Raw genomic sequence first — 11,962 nt, 5'->3', positions numbered from 1 at the left:
TGCGCCCTCAAAAATACATTGAAAAACTTCACACATTAAAAAATTTAATAAATTTGTACAAAACTATGTTAAACATCATTTCCAAGTTTTTTTTCTGTTGATTTCCTTTTGATTCTGACTCTCAAGTAAATCCGAGACAAATTGTGCTGATTCCTGCAAATTTGAGGTTATTGGAGAAAATTTCAAATACCAGTTTTAAGAGATACATACAGTTTGTTGCCACATAGAGTTATCAGTCGTAGGTTGTTCATTGAAAAACTTTGGAGGACTTGCTTTCTCCTTACTCTCTGTTGGATTACCAGCCTGTTTGTGCAGCAGCTGTAAATCAATTCAAAATGATGAATTTGAGATGCTAATTCAACAAATGATTAAGCTGATCCTTTAATCGGCAGTGTATAAATACTGCTTGAAGATTATCAGTCTCATAAAAATAATATTAGCAATAGCGAATAATTCTTGCGCAATAAATTCCAAAATTGTATACAACAAAATAACAGGCCTGGTACTATGAATTCAATTTAATAATACCTGTTTTATCATAGTTTAATAACTAAATTCTCGAAAGCGATTGCTGAACATTTCACTCAATAGGTCCTGGGCTTAAGCAAGAAAAACAAATTTTTTCATAAAAATTCGAATTTATTAGTCAACCTTTAAGAATGATACTAACGCTCCTTTAACTTTTCAATACCTTGCCGGAAGATGTTTGAGATTTTGCGTTTTCTAACAAAGCTTTTTCATGGACAAATGTTTAGGCAAAATAGTGAATAAACTTCTCTAATACTGGGCAAGTATTTGTTCTTCACTTGATGATTGGTGTGTTTTTGCTGTAATTCTAAACTAGTTAGATTACTACGGAAGAAACTGGTTTATCTATTAAATAAATGATCTGAAGTTGTAGTAACCATACCCTAATCCATATATTCTTTTTCTAGGATTAACAAACACTTCGACAAGGATGCTGTCATCTTCAGAAAACAAGTTATTTTTACTTTTACCTTAGAGTATCTGAAAATGATAACATCCTTGTCGAAACAATGCTTGAGAATTTGCATTAAAATGTAGCTACCAGAATTTCAGTAGGAGGCACTATGAACTCAAAATCTCTAGTGACTTAATAAACCACAGTGGCGACAAGCCACTCGTTTTTTATTGGCTGAGCCTAAATATGGCAGCTCTCTGTTCACATTCTCCATTTACCCGATTTTTTGGATTTATTCAAAATGTAAGGCCCATTTTATTTAGTCACTATAGTATTCTTCAGTTAAATAAATTTGTTCTATTTACAATCAAAAACTATCAGGCCCAATAATTTTGATTTTGACGCGTGTCAGTTCAGTTCAGTCAATTGAATTCTTTAGTTCTATGATTCTATGTCCCTATTCGCCATTTTTAGGCTCAATTCGAACAAATTATCACTACTATGTTCAATGAAGTCACTATAAAAATCTCCATATTGCGCTGTGACTAGATCTGGGAATGTCTAATGGTATTATGTTAACCTAATATGCAGTTTTTATACATTGGTAGTACTTTCACATACCAAATTGATGTATCTTTGAAGATGGTCATCATTTTGCGGCTTACTACCCCTACTTTTTGCTGGCTGTGCATTCCTTTGACCTTGGTTTTCTTTTTTATGATGGTTTCTTCTATCAGACTGTGCAGCATGTTGGTTTCTTGATTTATCTTCGAAATCTTGGTTTAACAAGGCCTCCATGTTTTGGTACGACTTGGACTGAAGGGAATGAAGTTGATCAATGGTACTAGAACTATCATCATAAGAAACTGGGCTTTTTCCGGTGTTTATGATACGCAAAGCTTCCGACCACTGTGCCTCCATGACCTTCTGTAGCTGTTTAATGAGGTCTGACCTATTGTCTTGCTGACGTTCACACTTCAACTGCATATCGTAAAGCCTCTGCTCAAGCTGAGCTATTTTTACTTGTTTCAACTGCATCTCTTCTTGGTGTTTCTGCTCGATTAGGTTAATTTCCAAAGTATACCTGAAGCAATAAAAATATTTGTGCATTAGATATTAGGAAAAAAAATGAATACTCTCACTTGTCATTTATTTGCTGTATGTGCAATGCTGCAGATTTAGCAATCTCCAATTCTTTCTTCTCAAGCTGTTCTTTCATCTTTTGTTCTGCATCATCTAGCTGCGTTTGGAATTCTTTGAGTTTATTTTGAACTAAAAGTTCTACTTGACCTTGATAGAAGTTTCTCAACTCTTTCTTGTTACTATCCAGCTTGTCCTGGAGTTCTTTCAGATTGTCCATCAACGATTTCTATCGAAAGAAAAAGTATAAAATGAAAATTTTGTGACAGTACTGGGAATTGGTAAAGCCTGTTGAAGGGATTGTCGAAATTCCTTTTGCTTCTAGAGTAACCTCAAATATGAGGCACAGGTTGAGCGTCATTTATTAGTTTTATGCACTTATTTCAGGAGAACAGCAGATTCTCATTAAACCCAAATATATTTTATTTTAGAATTTCCAGTCGTCAAGAACTTGGTTTCAAAAGATTGATTTGACTATATGTCGTGTATATTTCGAAAAAGACGCAATCACTCAACATGAAAAATATTTTTTTTTCGTTGACAACTTCCCAATACTTTTTAGAATATCTCTAGTATGAAAAAATATGGCAACATTCAATTACCTCCTTTTTCTTTTGAGCTTCCAATTCTTCGTGCAGCGATTTATTCTGTTCATGTAACTGTGATACATTTCGCCTTTCTTCCTTTATTTCTTCCTGTATCAGATCATACTCCGTTTTTACTGTAGCAAAATCTTTTTGGCACATTTCAACAGCTGTTTGACACTGGGAAACTTCTTTTTTGGCATGTAGTAATATATTCTTAGACTGAAAAGATCAATCTTCAGTAGAAAATATTCCACAAACATGTCTTTCTCACCTCATTTAACTCTAGTTCTTTGTTGGCTAGTATATTAGATAAAAGTTTATTTTTCTCTTCTTCATTTCCTAGTTTTGACTCTAGATCTTGATTTGTATTTCTTAATGCTTCACTTTCTGCTCTGATTTCTTCGAATTTTTTATCTAACTCTTCAAGTCTAATTTTATGTTCATGAAGTATGTTGAGAGCTTGATTTGTCTCCTTCCTATGAAAATCAATCCTCTGAAAGACAATAAAATATGATATTTCTTTTGGTATTGTTATTTTACATTAAAATTTTGAAAAAAATTGTATTTTATTATATTCATTGGAGAACTGACCTCTTCACATTCTTCAGCAATTTGCTTATTTTGGGAAGCTAGTTTTTGAACATCCTGTTCAAGTTGATCCCTCTCCTTCACCACCAACTTGAATTTCATGGAAGCTTTCTCCCAAGCATCATGAAACCTTAAAATAGCATTGTCTTTAGCTTCATCCACTTGAATTGCAACAGCAAGTTTTTCTTGCTGTTCTAATATTTTATTCTGTAATTGCTGAATCAGTTCTTCACAGTGCTAATTTAAAAAAAAAAGGTAATATATTAATAATAAAAAATCAATCAGAAAAACTACTTACTGTTCGCCTCAATTTTTCTTCTTGAAGTCTTTGAATACATTTCTCTGAGTTTGACTCTGCCTCTTTTTTTTCATTACTCCATAAATTAATCAAACTAACGCTACCCAGCCTTTGATTACTATCTGGCTTCATAAGTTTTCTTGTAGGATCATGATAGCTACTAAACTCAGGAGAATGACTCTCGTCCAACAATTTCTTATGCATACTCAGCATATCCTTAGCGGTGGAATTAATATCACAATGAGGTGAGGACAAGCTCTTCCTAGTAAAATTGCTACTGGTACTGTAATTCTCTGTTACAGTTCGATCAGTATCATTAATACTAGTGTTAGAAGGTTTTCGTTCTAATACACTCTGTTTGTTCATAACATGATCTGAATTGAACCTATATGGCTCATTATTTATTCTCTTTCCATTTTCAGATACATTCTTTGTTTCATTTTTTCTTCCAACTGGTTGATAAAGAACAGTGGATTTATCTGTTGGAGAAGAAGAATCTGTTGATGACACACTTAAAGTCTCAATACCTTTTTTCCAATCAAGTGGTGTTTGGTATCCAGTGTTCTTTTCCGAGGAGTTTGAAGAAATCGTTCCAGTTTTATTATCATACATGTTTTTGATTTTAGCCTCCTGTTCATCCATTTCTTTTAACAAATAAACATTTAGATCTATCATCATCATATGTATAATTATTTGACATCAATGACATCTAAAACTTACCTCTCAAAATCTGATGAACATCAACTACATTCTTGTTCTGCTTTTGTACCTTTTCATTTAAACGATTTCCAAAATCCAGAGTTCTAACTACATCTGTTTTCCTAGGCTTGACATTAGATAAAAAATTGTCTATTTCTTCAATAATATTGCTTTCTTCTACCAAAGGTTGGTTCTGATCTTCAGTCCCTGCAAGGCGATCCCCTTCATTAATCTTGGTTCGAGGTGCTCCCATTGCGTATGGTTTTTTGAAAAGTTTCAATTCATCATCATACTTCGGCGAATTGGGAAATGATTTTAGCATCAACTTGCTTCTAGGTTTTTGTGGAGTACTTTGTGTGCTGAAACATGGGGGTAGTGTACTCCTTCGATATTCTGATCCTTGAGGCAAGCTTTCATAACTGAAGCACCTTCTACATGCATTACTGGAGTCACTGCTCTGCATGTTAAGAAAAGTGTCAATTGAATTAGATACAGATCCTAAACTGACATCAGACGAATTTTCAATACTTTTTATTTTACTTTTCAACTTGGATACTTGAGTAATGAGTTTGTCAACAATATCGTAGTAGGGTACGTGAGGTTCTTCTATAACAAGATCATCAATCTGTGGTGTCATCAATAATAACTCCTCCGTATCATCAGAATCGCTCATAACTAAATTATTATTATTGCCAATAAGTTTTTTAACGATTAATTTGCTTTACCACATAACCTACTGTTCCACGAACACAAACATTTTATAAACTACTGACAACACATTTTTATTTTGTCAAAAGTGACATTTTCAGGATTTCTATTTGATTCGTGTAATTAAAAATATTGATTTCGATTTTCATTATTCAATTTGTGATCATATCTAAAAAGTAATCATGTTGTTGACAACCCAAATTGTTTACATTGTAAATTTGAATTTTCATAGAAATTATCAAATGTCATGTTCAAGGTTATGTTCATAAATTTTTGTATGTGTTCCAAAACGGCAAAGTGAATGTATTTCTTTCAGATCATTTAGTTCAGTGATTATTCTCTTAAATTATTTTCACATGAGATAATAAATAATGATTTTTTGATTATTGTATGAAAACAATTCAATAGATGTGAATAAAATAAAAAAGTATAGTTTTGAAAAAATTAAGAATTAATCGACTTACCATGTTGTGTAATTCCAGATGGTTTCGCTGTACTTTGGATACTGGGAAATATAATAATTCCTGCAAATTGCAGGCAAAATTTAATATTGCAATAAAATAGAATAATTGTTATAGTCCTCAGCGTTGGGATTTGTATTCACATACCATGTGTATTTGTATGGTATCTGGTAATTGTAATTTGAATTAGAAATAAAAATGACATAATTTTCAGGACGTTTCATTCTTTCCTTTTAAAAATTTAGTCAAGTTTTGCAATAGACACCTACGGATATGACGATTCCTAAATGAGCAGCTAAAATTTATCTGGAATTGCTCAAAAGGGAACTGAATTCGAAATTTTTCAACTCATTTAATCTATTCCAAACTCTACCAATATTTTAAATGTGCACCCTCTTCTCAATTGATATCAAACCACAGTTGATTTAAATTTTCAAAACAAGATCTACTGAATCGAATTTATAGAGTTATAAAGACATTGAGACTAAAACATGCAATATAGCCACACGATACCGATATCTATACAATTCAAAAGTAGCGCCATAAATGTTCGACAAAAAATGGCGGACTCTTGACAGCTCTATGACACTTTTTCGTCACTGTGGAAATATAGTCACTGAAGAAAAAAACACAACATCGAGCATATTATATCAATGGAAACGACAGCGCAGTTTGAGGAGAATGCTAGAAAACTATATGTAGGTATATGCTGAAATCAAGTGAAATAGCGGCTAACTCCTTAAAACACAAGAGGCTGTTGCTTTCACAGTGACCAGTTTTATCTTAAACTTTTTCAAGAATGAGTGGACACACTAGTATTTCTAGACAGTTTAGATAAAACCGCCAGTCGTTGAAAAAACCAATTGACGAGATTCCAGATGAATAAATAATGAATTTCATGAACATATGTTTACAGAATTTTCATATACTAAGGTCGAAAACCACTTACTAAAGCAGACACACAGTATGTTGAAAATAATAAATTCTTTATCTATAGATTTCATAGTAATTCCTCTACTTTCTTAGTTATTTCACAATATTCCCGAAAAAGATTGTTCGATAACATCCTGCGTCCATCTAGATGGCGTTGATGAACGAGGAATATATATTTTTATGATGTCTTCCTACTATTAGCGCGTTCGGCAATACTATCCGAGAGAGGACGGTGTTTTTAGTCACGTGACCACAGATCTTACAGATTCATCAAGAGTTATCAAATTTTCTTTGCCGAACTGTCCCAGGTCCAAATATGTACTGCTCTGAATCTGGAGGTAATAAAATAACGATTCAGATCGATCCAAGCGGTTCGAAGTAATAGCCTTCAAACAGCGATGATAAGTTGCAGATTAAACTTTTCAGCCCAAAATAATGATAATTATTAGGTGCGCCACTAAGTCCCCGCTGTTTGTCAAAAGATGGCTCCAGCAGTAAGTACTGGTCGCTTAACGATTTTGACATATCCAAAAGTCATGAATAGATATAGTCATATAGTACCAATCTACCTTAATATATTAGTGATTTTGTTTTGGCGTCAAATACATTTGGTTGTGTGAATATGTCTGATTTTGTGCTAAATAATCTAAATAAGCCATTTCCAACTTGGGTTCCTCATGAACTGATGCCAAGGGAAGTTGGACGTCGTTTTTTCGCCTGTGAACAACTGCTTCAGTGGCAAAAAAGAGAAGATTTTCTTCATCGCATCGAACCGGGTGATGAAAAATTGAGCAACTACAATAAAGAAAAAGAGAGTCTGCTCCTCCCTGACTAATTACAAACCTTCAGCGAACCTTCCCACTATCGGGATGATAAAGAAAATTAGCATCGAAAAAACCTTCATTACGATAAGAGTAGATAAGTAGAAAAGAAGATTGGGAAAAGTAGTCTGCAATCCCAGTTCTTAAAAAGAATAAGATGGTACACAGATGGTTCCAACACCACGACGGTGATTGGCGCTGGAGTATTCGGGACTGGTACCAATAGCTCAATATTGTTAGGTCGCTGTCTGAGGGTCTTTGAGGCAGAGATACTTGCAATAGAAAGATGTGTAGAAATTAAACTAGAAAGAAAATATCAGAAATGTTATATAGCGATACCTACATACTGATCGTCAGGCTGCAAAAAAAGCACTGAGCTCACATGTAATCGATTTTAAGATGGTATTGGAGTGCCGAAGAAAATTCAATGAAATAGGCAAGAATAATAAGGTCTTTTTAGTCTGGGTTCCCGACCTCTCAGAAATTAGAGGGAATGAAGAGGCCAACGCACTTGCCAAAGAAGGAGCACTAACTCCTTTCATCGGCCCGGAACCCTTCTGTGGCGTAGGCAAGTGTACCTACAAGAAAAAGTTTCAGGAGTAGTAAAAAACCGAAAGAGAAAAACTCTGGCGGTATCTTCCTGGTTTGGATCACAAAGAGATTCTTCGAAACTTTGACTCTGCGAGATCCAAGAAGTAAAATGGATCTTAGTAAAAACATACTGCACCTCCTCACTCGATTCCTCACAGGGTATTATCGCTTTGGAAACACCTCATGAGAATGGGTCTAACAGAAAATGACGAGTGCAGATTCTGTGGGGAAGAGGAAGAAACTCCGGATCACCTGGTGACGGAATGGCTCACCATCAAAAGCCAACGCAAAACCTACATTCGACAAGAAGGGTCCGAAGTAGAAGTGAGGAATTAACCCCCTTGAAGCCATCCCAGCTTCTGGAGTTCATTTGAACTCTGGAACTGGAAGGCGAGCTGTAGATCAGAGATCATAGAATAGCTTTGATGGGGGGCACAATTAACCATTAGGTCGCAGTGAAACGGAACCTCCTTAACCAAATCTAATCTTAATCTAACCCAAAGAAAAGAAAACCATGGGGATGACTCGGTCATGTTTCTACGTCGTCGCATCGACAGAATATTCAGGCTGTGAAGGTTATGCTGTCTATTTGGTGCGAACGGATTTGAACCTCCCATGTTCTACCCCACCAAACGTATTTTCCCGATATTGCGCCATCAGATTATCACTTGTTCCGGTCGATGTCACATGGGCTGGCTCATAAACAGTTTAACCCATAAGAAGACATCAAAAAATGGCTTGATTCTTGGATAGCCTCGAAAGATGAACACTTTCAGAGCTGGCGCGAGTAATTTGGGCACCTCAAGCAAAGAATTTTTCGGCTATCCTAGTGATGAATGAGAATGAATGAGAAATCTTGAAATCGTGCGTTAAAAACATTAACTAGTTTCGAATGCAATATCGTAGGAATTTTACAATATGTTGAATGCGTAATCATCAGCTCTCAAATAAACGATGGTAGTGTTGTTTTTCTTCATCGTGAAATACATAAATACAAGAGGGAATTTTGTTTATCTTGGTTGGGCTTCCGTGTGTTATTTATTATACAGGCCGCAGTCGGTTTAGTAAAGGAGGTCTTGAGGGAATGTGGATAAACGCAGCGGAACGGAACAACCTTAAGTTATTTAAAAAATCAAGGATGAAATATGAAAAGACGGCCTTCAAACTGGGCCGAAATGCCGCCCCTCAAATAGAGGCGCTTGAAACAGTCGCTTCACTGTTTCACCCCTAACGCCGACCTTAAACACTTTTACCGTAACGGTATTTGAGCTCTACCAGAAAGAGGGGAATGACAATGGGCAATATTTTGAATGATTCATTTGTAATCATTTTTCCCAATAAAATTGCATTTTTATAAGAAAAAACAGCGGGAACTGAGTAGCGCACCTTATATTTATTTCCCTTCATCCTACCTTTTTTTCAGGCATTCTCTGGTATATATTTCACTGTCTGACGAGATGGAACTAGAAGTCCATCTTTCCAAGTTTTCGTTACGGAAAACCAACTTAGCTCTGAATGGAAACGTGCGTCCTTTTACAACAATTTCATACCCTGACATATGAAAAAGTCTTCACCCTTGAAAAAATTCTTTGGATTCAACAAATAGACTCAACGATTCGCAACTCAAATATTTTCACGTCACTAAATGCTGTACGTATGGATAAACTGTCAGTGTGACATCGTAGCTGCGTTCGAGATGGGTTCCAGATTGTCCAAACGGCCAATTCTCGGAGAAGCAAAAGGAGATAAAGGCTCTGGATAAATACCAACACTTCCGTAAGAGACATTAAGTTTCCTATTTAGTTCGTAACGTATATGTACAACGGGCAAAAAAATGAACGAACAGTTGCAAAAGCAAATTAAACGTTTCATGAAGGAATTTTTCTGCGAAATAATAAAACATAGATACCGATTAAAGTCTACGACGATGACAGTGGCGTTGCAGAGGTCGTTCTTGTGAGGGAAGAAAAAAAATCAATGATGCAAAGTCAAACACTTTTTGAGATATGCCTAGGAAAAATTACATCTGTATAACGAAGTGGTGGCCTATTCAGATGCTGATTCATTGAAGCATACTTAGTTGAATTTCCCCAACGAATGACAGTTTTCTCAACGATGCAACTGTATTATCTGAGGATCGATTTGCACCCTTATATTTTGAACAATCTGTTGCTTGCTTGATTTTTGTTCAAATCAGGTTGTAAGAACTAGACAAACAGTCTTAGCTCATGATGTGCATATTCTTGAGGTTGAAAAAACCTTTTTTCCTTTATTATTTTCCCGATTCGTTTTTTTCTCACTTAATATAGCGGGTATTTAGGAGTTGACCGGACTTTGATGGAATTTTATGTTGGGAAAAGACTCATCACATCCATAAAAAACTATATTCCGAAAATTCCATTCCATTTCCGAGATATAATTAAAAATTACATCTTTTTATGAATTTCCAACAGAGCCGAATAGGAAAAAACGATAAAGGAAAGAAATGTTTCCATTGACCTCAGGAATCTTCGGTTGAAATGTATGTAAAATTAAAGACTCACCCTGTATGTGCATTCAAAAATGCAGCCAAAACGGTTCTACCTAAATAAACTTCAATTCCTTATACCTATTCCCAAAATTTAGACTCTGTTGATACATATAATTAGAAAAATTGGTTAACGTCTGAAATTAATTATACTAGCCTAATATTTGATGGCTAACAGACAATATTTTGATTCCGGAAAAAGTACCTCCTCGAGCGGGACTCGAACCCGCAACCTCCGAATCACTAGTTCAGCACTCTCACCAATTGACAGTGCTGGACTAGTGATTCGGAGGTTGCAGGTTCGAGTCCCGCTCGAGGTGGTAATTTTGTCTGTTAGCCATCAAATATTTTGCTGGGATATTTATAATCTTGGGGTAATAATAATTGATCAGATAAGAGTTGGGTGTTTTTCCACTTGGTTTGCTTCATCTTGAATTCTATCAATATAACTGTTGATGAGATTCAGTTAAAATATGCAAAATAATCCCTAGAATATTCATGACGAATTTCATGCCGAGGATCGTATCTTCAGAACTCCTCATCTAGATTAACTAACCGACGACAATGACGTTAGACGTCATAATAATTCACATCCCATAAAACTTATTTACAATTTTTTAGTGTACAAGAGCGCAATTGGCGCATGGCTCTCAAATGCTCCTGATGCCAAGTCAGTGTTTTTCTCGATGTTATTTTTTTTTCAAGAATGACTCAGAGATTTGAAAATTACAGTGAAGATAATAAGTGTAAATAGCAAATGAGCGCACAAAACTCACTTCCAGAGACGTTCTTGGCCCAACAGAAGTCAGAATCCAAAAAATTAATATTCGGTGATCGGGGACCCAGAGATGAAACAATTTAGGGTATTTTTTTTTTAATTCTGCTAATAAAACATAAGGGAAATATCTATTCTTTAACAAAAAACCAACAATTTCAAACTTGTAAAAAAATTAAAATCATTTCAGGATTGGTACAAAAAATACACCTTTAACTCTTTGCCTTGATATTACTCGCATTATTGTTTTCCTAAGAGAATGAAAGAAAATATGGCGCTCACAAGAGAAAATAAAAGAAGAATCGAACAGAGATCAAAAATGTGTGACTCCGTGAAAATTAACTCCGAATTTTTCCGTTGTGAAAGGTCTGCAACGCCACTGACAGTGATTCAAATTTCCAGTTTTACCAACTACTAAGCATTACCAGTTCCATCATCGCTTTGTTCTTCTCTCGGTTCTCCATGAAATACAACAGACTAGTTTTTACTTTTCGCGTTTGCAACAGGAGAATCCTAACAAGTTGTGAATTTTCAAGTTTTGAAAGGAGAGCCTTCCACTAGAGAAATAAGAATTGAGTTGTGAGCATTTGGCAGCTTAACACAATCCGGATATTTGATAATGACAAATTTGGTAAAAGGAAGCTATTTTTTTCGAAAATATTTGAAGAATGAGGATAGTATTGACTGACGTGAAGTCATTTATGCGCCTATTGTACACTTGCAGACCGTAGAACTTTGAATAGGTCAATAAGAACGCAATTGACGCATGAATGAACAAGCGCTCAAAAAGTCCTGACTATTGGAAAAAAACATACAATGTTTCCTTGACTACAGGATCCGGAAATAGTGGATGTTCCTTTTCCAATTTTCTTTTTTGAATTTGAATCTATTTTCTGAGTCTGTGATGACGTA

The 11,962-nt window shown here is 35.1% G+C and overlaps 1 protein-coding gene across 2 annotated transcripts; it reads right to left on the bottom strand.

Annotated features, from left to right (window-relative positions):
• Nucleotides 1–31: 31 nt before the first annotated feature.
• LOC123688880 (myosin-J heavy chain) lies at nt 32–9,400 on the bottom strand. 2 transcript variants are annotated; one of them, XM_045627609.1, is made up of 11 exons: nt 9,161–9,400; nt 5,407–5,466; nt 4,256–4,593; nt 3,536–4,179; nt 3,241–3,474; nt 2,921–3,142; nt 2,665–2,868; nt 2,065–2,291; nt 1,544–2,006; nt 211–318; nt 32–153 (listed from the first exon to the last, which is right to left on the bottom strand). In XM_045627609.1, the coding sequence occupies exons 1-11, from the start codon at nt 9,304–9,306 to the stop codon at nt 76–78; spliced, it is 2,724 nt and encodes a 907-aa protein (XP_045483565.1). In that variant the 5' UTR covers nt 9,307–9,400; the 3' UTR covers nt 32–75. The 2 variants fall into 2 exon arrangements, with proteins under 2 accessions (XP_045483565.1, XP_045483563.1); XM_045627607.1 differs by lacking the exons at nt 5,407–5,466; nt 9,161–9,400 and having other exon boundaries at nt 4,256–5,160.
• Nucleotides 9,401–11,962: the final 2,562 nt, after the last annotated feature.

This window comes from Harmonia axyridis, chromosome 1, assembly GCF_914767665.1.
Source record: "Harmonia axyridis chromosome 1, icHarAxyr1.1, whole genome shotgun sequence".
Lineage (NCBI taxonomy): Eukaryota > Metazoa > Arthropoda > Insecta > Coleoptera > Coccinellidae > Harmonia > Harmonia axyridis.
This window is presented reverse-complemented; position numbering and strand designations above follow the sequence as displayed.